Below are 12,354 nucleotides of genomic sequence, written 5' to 3'. Positions count from 1 at the left end.
GTTTTCAAGCTATTCTTATTTATAAAGCCCGTCTAGTTCCCTAACCACAGCAGAACATTTTAATTTCTTTTTGTAAGTCAAAAATACAAGAATAACTGCTGTGGTAATACTGTAAGTAGATACCCAAATGAGTGTCTCATTCATTGTTTATCATTCTGTTTTTCCCCCAGAATTATGCAACATGAAACTATGTTCCCAGAGTTTGTTCCCATTGGGGACTGGATTTATATTTTTTACCTTATGGAATACAAACATTAAAAAAAATTGACTGCATAAGGCTCATAACTTGTAACATCTCAACAGAACCTGTAAGAAATATATTGGCGATTAAAAAGTAAATTTAGTAATAATACTTCCCTCTTACAATGCTATATTTGATAGTATTTTTGCTAAAAAGTAAAGACACATATTTGTCTACCCACATAAACTTAAAAAAATAAAGTTTTGACAGAATTCCACATAGGGAAGGTCAATGAAAAGATCATAATCTAAAAATATGGGCCACATTATCAAATCGCCTCATTGGTTGTGGAAGGCTTTATTGACAGTATGTGCTTAATAAGTTTGCTTTAAAATTTACTGAAGCCAGGGAAAGTCCTTCGGCTGTTTCTCAAGCCCTGTATTAGGAAAAAGGGGAGTATATTATCCAAGAAACAGTAGCAACAATCAGACTACTCAACCTTGCATTATGGAAGGTAACCGCAGTGCCAAATTTAAGATAGCAGTAGAGTAGCCGAGTCTCCTCTGCTAAGGCCACAGCCTTAGTTAATACCAGCACAGAAACTCAAATTCTTTTCCATCAATTCAAAGGAAAGCAAATGATTCAGAAGATTACAAACAGCTAAGCATTCCATATTTTGCAATTTCATTGCTGCTTTCCCCTTTCTTCTCCTTGTTTCAAAAAATACTAAAGTAAAACAGATGCAATTGTAAATGCCTTTGAAATAGACATTGGTAATTACTTTGCTTCATGTTTCAGCTAGAGAGCTTCTACTGAAAAAGTAAATCACTACAGTTAAATAAAAGAGGCAGTAGAGCACACATAAAAGAACTAAATACTTGCAGAAGTTTTGGACTGTTATCTGAGAGTAATATTTAACCAAAGTATAATTTTAGTAGCTCAGTGCAGCATTTAAGTGAAGACCAGTTTTAGTAATAAAAGCGGTTAAGTGCCTAAATCATGTTGGTTTCCTTGAGATAAAGAGCAGATATATGAACACAATATATGAGATATTATTCTAGTGCTTTAAGAAATTGGTTATGTCACAGAGTATCTTAACAGGAGCCTTGATACTTTGAAATGATTAAGAGGGTAAAATATAAACTCAGAGCACTATTCGAGTTTTCTGGCGTGCCATCTTCTATCAACTTGACGTGTAATACAGAAACTTCAGTTACTTCACATTCCTGTGCATGAATTATGTCAATGCACAACCACAGCTGTCACAAATCCCATTTCTTTAAGAGCCACCGTTAAAGTTTTAGTAAGCTTGATCAACTTGAAGTGCAAATTGCTGTTGTCTACCTATTAGAGCGCGGGCAACCTCTCACGGAGTGCTGGGAGGCGTTGCTGTCCGACAGTGCGATGATGAGAAGGAATGAATGTGGCTTCCTCTCTTCATTTCCCATTCCTGAAGCTTTGGTTGGTAATGTACATCCTGCTCAGAGTGGACAAACGTTGTCCAAGTGTTTCAAAGGAATGTATGCATTTTTGTGACCTTGTCTGCTACTTTTGGAGCATTAATCTATGCATTTTTGACACCACTTTAATCTGAGAATGTGATCCATTAGCCTCAACGTGGGAGACTCTTGGACATTTGCAAGCATTGGAATAATAACTCCATAAATTACTTAAACTTGGACTTCAAATTATGGAATGGAGAATATACTTGTTGTGTATCAAATAATGAAATACAGCTTTCACCGAAAAGAAAATCCCCAAATTTCTCAAAGTCAGTGGAAAAAATAATTTATTGCAATTTGTTTTGCACATTAACATGAAACATTTATACATATATATTCTGTGCTGATAAGGTATACTAGATATAGACAATTTTTATACACAAAGTAATTGCACTATCCTATTTTATAATGCAAATACTCAGAAATTATCAGTCAGATAAGAACAGATATTATTCACATAAAAATGCACTGTATGTTGAAGTTATGGAAGGTCTGTGCATCTGAAACCTTGTCCACTTTTACTGACTGTATCTGCTGATAAAAGATGCTATGTCCCTTACAAGCTTTACATCCTTTAATTATGCCATGATGCCTAGAATATTATCAGGTCCTCCCAAGGAATAAAATAAGATCATTTCTGAAAATCAGAGAGACCAAATCAAAAGGCAACCATGACAACCATGTCCTGGCAGCATGCCTTTCAATTCTGGGGGCTCCATCAGAAAAAGAGTCAAAGCACTACAGGTGCTCTAAAATTGTCCATCAGTCTATTATTAACATGACAACTTAATTTAGTTAATATAAATCAATGAGAAATACATCGCAAGTGAACAGCATTTCAGTAGAAGTACACTGGCACATGCTTCAAATAGCAGTATCAGACAAACAACTGCCCCCCTTTAATATAGAAAATGTTTACATAGCGTCTACAAAGGGAAAATGCAGGATGATATCAAAAAAGGAACCTTTTTCTAACCAGGAATTTACAGTGCATCAAGTGTTATTCGCAAAATGAACGGGAAGCATGGTAACAGCAGAACTAAATCTGATAAACAACATTTATACGATAATTTTCAGAATGCTGCTCTAGGTATTATTTTTAAAAATAGTTCTTTAGGTTCATTGTTCTGCCCAACAACTGGAATACCTGTCTTTCCGGAAATGTCACTGATTCACATACCCACTATACTTCAGAGATGAAGATGAAGATGTGAAGCATCAGACTGAAGTGGTTAGTTGTGGCGTGCATACTACAAAATTTTAGTCAATATTATCTGGTGGTAGGAAGTGTCACATGACTGACGTGCAAAAATGCATATCAAAAAAAAGGAAAGCTTGAAATACATGCTCATAGCAGAAATAAAACAATACTAAACATTAAGGGGGAAAAAAAAAAGCAAGCCTGGAGAAAAATGGTGAGTATAATTCCAGGAGTAGGGCAAAAGACAATAGTACTGCACATGGAAATGGGAGATATGATGTGAAATAACATCCATAACTCAACCTTACTGCCTGGCACCCTAGTTGGAGACAGTATTGCACCCTATCCAGCGTCCTCTTCCTCTTCCCTCAGCTCAGAAAGCATCTTGCTTTGTTTCCTTGAGTGCATGCAAGTAGAATTTGAGAAGTAAGGGATTTTCCTTGAAGCAACAACATGGTGGGTCAATGCAGCGACAAAATACATTTTACAACTTGCAACCGATATCAGTAAATAATAAAAACAATAAAACACAGCACAGGTAACGCACGTATTACTTTCATATGTAGGAATGTAACAATTCCTACATTCCCTGATGAGCTACCAGCTCTGACTGAGATACTTTAACTTGTTCCCATCAGTAATGTGGGGACAGAGCAGAAGAAAAAGATATTTGAAAGGGGGGAACGATGGAAATTACAATCAGACATCTGATGTTCTCTGCAAGCTTGATTTTTTACAAATCTGTTTCTCAAGAGAGAAGCTGCAGATGAACCTCTGTTAAAATAATAAAGCTAGTGATAACTAATCTTGTAACATGCAAACAAGCAGATGCAAAATGAATAATCCATCACAGCTGCTTTTGTTCTGTGTGTATTTCTGATGCAATTCTAATTTTTGCTGTAACGGTAACATGGAAGAGATATCTTAAGTGGAAACAAGTAAAGGAGCAGCACTCCAAGCAAACACTGATTCTTGCAAATCAGGTCCTTCTCAGAAGTGACTACTGCTCATGGTGACTGATATTAGAGATGCCAGTTTAGGAACCAAGTCTGAGGTATGCTGAGCTGCTCCAACCCTATCATTTTCTACAGGCCTAGCAGAGACAGCATATTTAAAGCCTTGGTTTCACATCTCTATGCCAGCTGTACGTATTTTGTCCTCTTTACTCACCATATATGAATTACTGGGCTTCAGGGTAAAATATTATGCTGACAGATTTGCAAATGCTGAGCTAATCACTCTTTAAGGGATAGAATGAAAAGGAGAATATATCACTAATGTGAATCTATCCTAGATTTAAAGATATTGGAGGTAGAAAACTTCACAGTAAAAGAATAATCAGCAGAAATATCTTCAGGATGATTTAAGAAATATCTTCACATTTACTTCTATAAGCCACTTCTTGCAATATTCTGGAATGACCTTTCAGGAAATTTACTGTATAGTTTCCAAATATATATTAACATGCCATATTTATTGTTGTGAACAGTCCCCTGAAATTCATGGCACTGTACTTGATAATACATTAGTATGTGTATGTCTTTGAAAGGTCAGAGAGAATAAGAGTCTGAAAAGCAAATCAAGACTACACCCTTGCCTATAACAAAGTGATAACTCCAAGGTAAACAAACATAAAAAGCTGGCTATCTGAGTTCTGCTTTTGGATTACAACTATTATGTTCAGCCTATAAAGTGCCAGAAATAACATGAAGAGTACCTTCACAAGACAAAAAGAAACTGCAAACAGTTCAGAAAATCTTAAAGGAGTAAAAGTCAGTGCAGCTTTTTGTGGATGGACAGATGAAATTGTGCAGGGAGTGAAAAAGAATTAAAATATTAGAGGATTATATTCTTTCACTTTTCAAAATCACCTCTGACAAAATGATTATCAGTTCCAATCACCACATGAACGTATCTTTCTAGTCTCCTATTATCCCAAACTTACTACAGTTTAGAAGAGACACCTGTGATGGGAGAAGTCCTTCTATCTATAAGAATCACATGTATATCTGAATTTCAGAATTAAGAAAAACTAACAAAAATTAGTGAGACTTTTTGAGTGTGCTTAAACTGTGAGTCTTAAGTGCTCCTGAAAATCAGATTGACAGTATTTTTCTGTCAGGTTTATTCCTGTCCCCATGTCCCCCTCTACAAAGCTCGATTACTAGATAATAGGATCAGCAAGTACCTCTTGGGACTGCTGTGAGGATTAACAAAACCAACTGTTGTACAAGATTGCTAAAAGGAAATTGCAATATTTAAAATTCTAAACTATCTGAACCCTATATTCATATTAAACACGTGTGAAGCTGAAACAAGGAAAATACCCACCTGACTCAGTACCTCTCTGAAATTTTACATTTAAAATTACAATGTGCCCTGCTACAAATGATACGACATAATTTATAATGCAGAAAAAAATTAAAGGTGTTTAAAATTAAAATACATTTTAAATACAACTATGGATTGGAAAGAATGGTAGCCATGTGAAATTATATTTAATCTTGATATAGAATAAAAATAGAAAAGTATTATCAAAACTGGCACCCAGAATATTATTGTAAGTAATACACACTAAAATACAGACTTCAGCAGAGCTAAAGTACAGGCTTTCCCCTAAAGTTCGATAGTGGGGGTTAATACTGGGAATCACCATTAAAAAGTCAGTATTCATATAGTTGGGTACCAGTGGTAAGAAATCTGGAACAGATCTCCTAAAGAGCCCAAACAGTTTAACAGCCTAAATTTCATGTTCAGAAGCACATGAGTATTCAGACCTGTTATTAAACTCCTGTGACTTACAAAAATTATTTCAGATAAAGTAACTTATGACTTTCATTATTTTAGTCAAGAGTATTTTTAAGATTAAATACATTAGCACAAAACTTTCTTTTTGTATTACTTTGGGATAAAATTCAAGTTATGTAAATTACTTTTACCCTTTTTTCCTCCGTTTGGTAATGGCTGTAATGTATGCACCTGCTCAGCTATGGCAAATCAGCTGGCATACTGTAACCTTATTAAGTGTCTGAGTTTGTAGCACACTTTCGAGTCTAGATCTCATTGGCTTTTAATGAGATTTTGGTTAATACATGCCCAGACTTCTGAAACTGAGGCATATGCTTAAAGACCACTCAGTGCTTGAAGAGCTTTAGCCTACATCATTTTGAGAAGAGGATTTAGGCTCACTTGTCACTTAGAAGAAAAAGTTTTCATCCTGTATATTTCTAAAGCAAGACCTCTATCATGCAACAGTCTCTGAACAAGCAGATCCATCTGGGGTTAAGAGACCACCGTACGCATCAGGTGAGAACCTGCCTGCAAGCAGTCACTGGACTGTTGCCTAAATATTTGAAGGCACATTTATTCACTCACTGTAAGAAAGCAAATGGTGAATTTTGAAGTGCTGATAACTAGACATGTCAGCTAAACAGAAATGGATATTACATTGCAAATTTAGTACAGTGGCGAAATACGAAAGAAGAGGGAGTTATAAATATTTAAACACTTGGCATTCCCTCAAGGACTTTTTAAAAAAACAAAAGTATTCTTTCAGGGACTGCATAAACTGCAAAGACAAATAATCAAGGACTTTAATGTGCTGTCAAGATAGTAAATGCATTAATGAAATAGTGTTATACGAAACTCTTCTTTTTTTTTCTAGGGAACATTTAGTTTTGCAAATGCAAATGGATCTCAGTGGTTTAGATTAAATTTGTCATGTTTATGCCTTGTTTAAAAAAAAATAAAATTACACTCTGGTTAGTCATACCTCTGTCTCTGTACTCTTTCTGGACAAAAACCAAACCTGCATTGGTTCTTTTTTACCCTTCATAGAAACTGGACCCCTGTACTCCAGCTGGAACTGAGGATCTGAATTTTCTGGTGTCATAAGACACCTGAAATTGAAAGAGAAAACATGTAAATATATGTACTGTGCATGCACACCAGGCACTATATAAAATATTAAACATGCTACAGATATGTGAGCAAATTAACAAACGAGACAAATCTATCTCTAGATCATTATTATATTTGCATACCAATAATGGTATATCATGATGCAGTCTGCCACACAGTTTCATGAGAACTCATGTACTCAAATAATGTGTTGCGGGAGTCCTGTCACTTTGAACTCCAAAGACACTTTGATGTTATGCTGACAAAGTTATTTCTTTTAAGGTGTCAACAAAAATGTCGACAAAAATACTGCCATCACTCACCTGTAGGTATATTCAGAGACATTGATCTTTCCCTTTTCCCCAGTAGTTTCTGTTCTGCTTGTTAGATTGACAGTATTTCCAAAAAGACAGTAACGTGGCATCCTTTGGCCTATGACACCTGTGACTACCTCACCAGTATGGATTCCTATTGTTATCTTTAGAGAGAAAAAATAAAGTTAGTATATTCAAAATCAACGTAACTAATCTGATGCTTCTGACTAAATATAGGTATCGTGACATTTCTGTCTACTAGAGTTTATTTTTTCTATGTGCCACTCCTGCTTCTTCAAAGCCTTGCATTTTGTGTTTTGTATAACTTTTTTTAATTGTAGGGTCATGGCTCTGCCTCTCACATGAAAGAACAAACTCCATATTTTTCCAGTGTGCACCATGCCATGCTGCTATTAAAGCTCCAGTGAATTCATGCTGAGAGAGTTGGGGTTATTCAGCCTGGAGAAGAGATGGCTCCAGGGAGACCTTATAGCAGCCTTCCAGTACCTAAAGGGGGCCTACAGGAGAGATGGGGAGGGACTTTATCAGGGAGTGTAGAGACAGGATGAGGGGTAATGGTTTTAAACTCAAAGAGGGGAGATTTAGATTAGATTATTTTAGTGTGGGGTGGGGAGACACTGGAACAGGTTGCCCAGAGAAGCTGTGGATGCCCCACCTGGTCTAGTGGGAAGTGTCCCTGCCCATGGCAGCAGGGTTGGAACTAGGTGATCTTCAACATCCCTTGCAATCCTAATCATTCTATGATTCTTTGATTACAGAATACTGTGAAATTTAAAAAAGTGTAAAGAGAGGCATACTGTGCAGGTCTGTGTTTAATGAGTGCTCAGAAGATGCGGAAGTGGATGGTGTAGGTCAAGAAAAAAAGATGTTTCTCGGAGGAAACATCATGATATTTTGCATTTAAAAGCTCAAGACATAGGACAGGGGTTTGGAGAAGCTCACTTTTACAGCGGATTACAGTTATTGTAAAGCCTCGAATCAAACCTTCTCACTTCTTTGCCCAGTGACAAAGTAAAGTACACAGATCTAAGCTAGGTGTTAGGCCATTAATATTCATATAAATAGAAATCTGCATCACATTCATTACTTATTTTGCTCTCACAGCCTTCTGATGAGGACAGGTCAATGCAGCCTCCCCAGTCCTGTATTAATGCCACAACATCTTCATAAAATCCCACAATGAGTGAACTTCCACTAATATACATAGTTGCCAGTAATCATTGCCATAACTGCCTGTGGAACCGTCCTTTTCTTTTTCATACAATATTTTCTCCTGCTGACATGAGCATCTGAGGCATGATCAAAAATATCAGTGATGGAATATTGTTGTTTTGTTCATTGAGATGAAGAAGAATCAATGAATTGTACTTGATGCAGAATGGGAATTTGTTGATTAGATTGAAATGAGCAGAAAACAAATATAAATGATGCAGGCCTAATTTAGTCTTTTAAAAGGTTAAGCACAATAATTAGATTTTAAGGTCTGGGAGAGTCTTCATATTATTTGTAGATATCAGTCTCAAAATCTAACAACAACAAGGCCTGCATGGACTGGGATTTGAGCATTATCATATTTCAAAGCATTTTCATCATATCAAAGAATGGGCTTTTCATTCAAGCCCACACATTTACTAACCTGTACAGGCTCACCATCTACTTGAACTTGGCCTGCTATTTCCATCATATCCAATGCCAGGTGGCAGATAGATCGTGCATGATGAATGCAAGGCTCTGGTAGACCACTCACTGTCATATACTTGTCCCCAACTGTTTCCACCTATCAAGACACATATGTCTTAATTATCTCGATTACTTGATTATAATTCAGATCACCCTAATTCCTGTCATTTCTGCTTGTTATTGAAGAGAATTTATTGTATGCTAACAATGTAACAAATTAAAATGACACTGTGATTACGTGAAATGGAGGCTCTCTTTTGGGGTCTTCTGGATTTCTGTAGAAACTGAGCACTATGTTTGTTTTGACTCACAGCCTTGATTCACTTGCAGATAAAAGTTTATATCTAGTAAAAGCTAGGCATGAATCTCGTACATATAAACACACACGCATACACATGTACATGTATACATGGGATATATATATCTACCTATCTACCTGCTACCAGCTGCATTTGCAGCTACACCTCATTCCTAATGAAGACATTGAATTCACATTGAATAACTGAATAATAAGTTTTAATTTACAACCAGGATACTCAGATATATGACTAAAAAACTTAAAGCACAGGGTCAGCAGAACCACAAATTCCTTGTATAAGTGTTCACACCTGCTAAACGTGGAAGTACATTTATGTATCCACCTGCTGGGTGACTGTGCAGAAATCCTGCTGAGAACGAAGCCCTTTATGTTCCTTCACACATTTAGAGATAAACAACATACTCTTCTTCAGCTATGTAATATCAGGTAACACAGTTCAAAGACTGAGAACATAACTATTTTTTAAAAAAAGCCTAAAATCCAAAGGATGGAAAAGAGCGACATGACAGTAAACTATTGAAAAGTCACAAATTAAATACTTCGAAAATCTTCTGCTTACCTTATAAACAAATGGATTCCTCCGTGAATCAGTCAGAATATCAAATCTCGTGTAAAGATCATTTAAAAGATTAACAATCTTCATCGCTCCCTCTCCAGAGGCATGTTTACTACAAAAGGCATTGAATCCAACAATGCCACTGAAAAGAATGGTCACATTGTCATACCGCTTAGCTGGAACCGGACGCTTGTGTCTCAGCTCATTTGCCACTGACGGTGGTAGAACAGAGTACAGTAATCTAAAAGCGTAAGAAAAGAAAGGCACAAGCAAAACAGAAAGAATTTGGAGAAAGGTCTTTACATCAGCGCTCTTCAAATATTAACTTTTTACCTCCCATAGGGTTTATAGCATACTTGCATCATCAAAGACCGATATAAAGACATTTACTAAAGAATATTTTACTTGGGAAACAGGAACTGATCTACATCAGCATACCTGAAGCCATGACATTTCAAACACACATTAATACTTCTAAATTACTACCAAAATGAGACATATATTATGAATTCTTCTGATATGATCTGTTAATAGTGTCTTGGATCATTTTTGCTTATTGCTTAAGCATTTCTGCCGTCTCAACTAAGATAAATTTCTACAGGTAACTATAAAATCAAATTCATAGCATTAGCCTGTTGCAAAACTTCACCTTTACATAGACTATTTTTGAGGCTTATAAGGTATGTTTTTCTGTTCTATTAACACGTGAGCATGGCGGTCCAGAAAGACAAAGTGGTCTACAGCTGGTTTACAGAACTCTGTCAAATAGCAGCATTTGGGCATTCCTTGGGTACAAGGATTGCATGTAAGAGAGTTTGCAAAACTACTGTTTTAGGTCATTCACAAAGCAAAAAGGATTGTCGGTTCACTTCTCATAACTTTCCTTACCAGGGAAGAGCCATCAAAATACCTGTGCATATAACAGCCTAGACTGCAGATGACATTTGACAATCTAAATAAAGAAATACTCTATGAGGCGTTAAAGTAAAATGTTCTTTCTTGATTCCAAAATTATCAGCCCTGAATATCTCTCATATTCCTTCCAAGATTCTGTTAATTTTTGAAGAAGGTAGCTATAAATAATATATTGCTGTGACTGTTTCAGCTCAAAATCAGAATTTGGTTCTTACGTGTCTGTCTTTTTCTTTTCATCTTCCAGGGCACGCAGTGTGTGCTGCAGTCTGTCAGTCAGGATCTCAAGCTCTTGAGTCAGTTTATATTCCTCTCTGAACTGCTCTCCCAAGAGAACCAGATCACGGGTAGCATCATGCAATGGAATATCACTCAGATATAAACCTCTTCTGGTTAAATCATCCAAGTTCATCACACTGCAATGTGGAGAAATATATAATAATATAGGTACAATTAAATTTGCCAAAGGAGCATTTAAAACTCAAATGAACAATAAAGGTTGAGGAATAACAGAAGAAAGATTATGCTCCTGAACTTCTGATGAATTGTAGAACATGTCCCTTCTACAAAATACCTTATTTATGTTCATTCATGTTAACACATGGTTCTCGATTTTTGCATCTAAATACAGAATTATCCTTGACGAGTTCCATGAATATATCAAATGCACATTCTTCAGTATAAAAATAAAAACGAGATTACGCTAAGGTAATCTCTTCCCTTGTTCTCTTCATCCACCCTCTCCCTTTTACACAGGAGATTAATGTATCATAACTGTGTAATCTGATGTGTTAGCTTAACGTGCTCTTAGCTAAAGAAGCCCTCCATTCAATCCCCCATCCCAACCACTTCTTTATAGTTATCGCTGCTCCATTATGTTAAAACTACTGCAAAAATATATGTACCGACATAGGAAACCAAATCATTGTGAAATTTCTTAGCATTCTCAGAATAAGAAACAAAAGACAAGACTTGCCAAAAATCATGTAATCATGAGGAATTCTCATTTGTACAAACCGGGCCAGAGCATCCCAATGTTTGTATTGAATTACTTAATAATCAGTCAAGTTCCAATGTTAAAGGCTTCTCTCTCTTTTAGTATAAAGACATCAAAACCAATGAAATCAATACTTGAGCCAATTAATCTCTGTAGTAGTACTCTCATAAGTGTTCTTAAAAATAGTAATTGTAAAATGAAAATCATTATTATAGAACTCTTAAGGTTTAAAGTACCTTGGAGAACAAAGAAAGAGAATGCTGTCTGCTTCAGGCAAGTAGATCATTTGTCCTTTCAGGCGTAAGCAGCTGATTTCTGTGCCAGTCAGTTCATCTTCACACTCCAGCTTTTCCACATCCAAAAGCCCCTCCTGGTGATGAAAAGTCACAATTATATAAGGGCATTGGTACGTGTGTTACGCACTAGGCCGACACGTACATAAGTGCCTTCACTATGAAGGCAGTCAGAATGTTTGGAATAGATTTACAGACTACATTAAAACCCAATTAATTTCTCATTTGAACACCCTATACTACCTTTATTTTAATACTGTGATTAGCTACCTCAAAGATACAAAGCATGGTATCCTTCTTTACTTTCATGTTCATAAGTTCTTGTTTTCTTCTGCGTGATTTCTTAACAAGAGTTTGACAAAAGTATTGCCTACTCTATCAAGTTCTGTTTGTACCTGGCAGCATTCCTAAGAAAACTTGTTGGTTTCTCTCAGATGCAGTTTTCTATAAATGAACAGGCTCCTTGACAGTAGATGCT

General features: G+C 36.2%; 1 protein-coding gene across 1 annotated transcript in view; it reads right to left on the bottom strand.

Annotated features, from left to right (window-relative positions):
- Positions 1 to 1,953: 1,953 nt before the first annotated feature.
- The window catches only part of GUCY1B1 (guanylate cyclase 1 soluble subunit beta 1), a 46,933-nt gene continuing 36,532 nt past the window's right edge, over positions 1,954 to 12,354 (bottom strand). Inside the window, exons 8-14 of the mRNA XM_074589741.1 lie at positions 11,820 to 11,953; positions 10,805 to 11,002; positions 9,678 to 9,915; positions 8,756 to 8,896; positions 7,108 to 7,262; positions 6,657 to 6,783; positions 1,954 to 3,281 (exon numbers count right to left, since the gene is read on the bottom strand). Coding sequence (XP_074445842.1) covers positions 3,258 to 3,281; positions 6,657 to 6,783; positions 7,108 to 7,262; positions 8,756 to 8,896; positions 9,678 to 9,915; positions 10,805 to 11,002; positions 11,820 to 11,953 — 1,017 coding nt within the window. The 3' untranslated portion in view covers positions 1,954 to 3,257. The remainder of the gene's footprint in view (positions 3,282 to 6,656; positions 6,784 to 7,107; positions 7,263 to 8,755; positions 8,897 to 9,677; positions 9,916 to 10,804; positions 11,003 to 11,819; positions 11,954 to 12,354) is intronic.

This window comes from Larus michahellis, chromosome 5, assembly GCF_964199755.1.
Source record: "Larus michahellis chromosome 5, bLarMic1.1, whole genome shotgun sequence".
In the NCBI taxonomy this organism is placed as follows: Eukaryota; Metazoa; Chordata; class Aves; order Charadriiformes; family Laridae; genus Larus; species Larus michahellis.
This window is presented reverse-complemented; position numbering and strand designations above follow the sequence as displayed.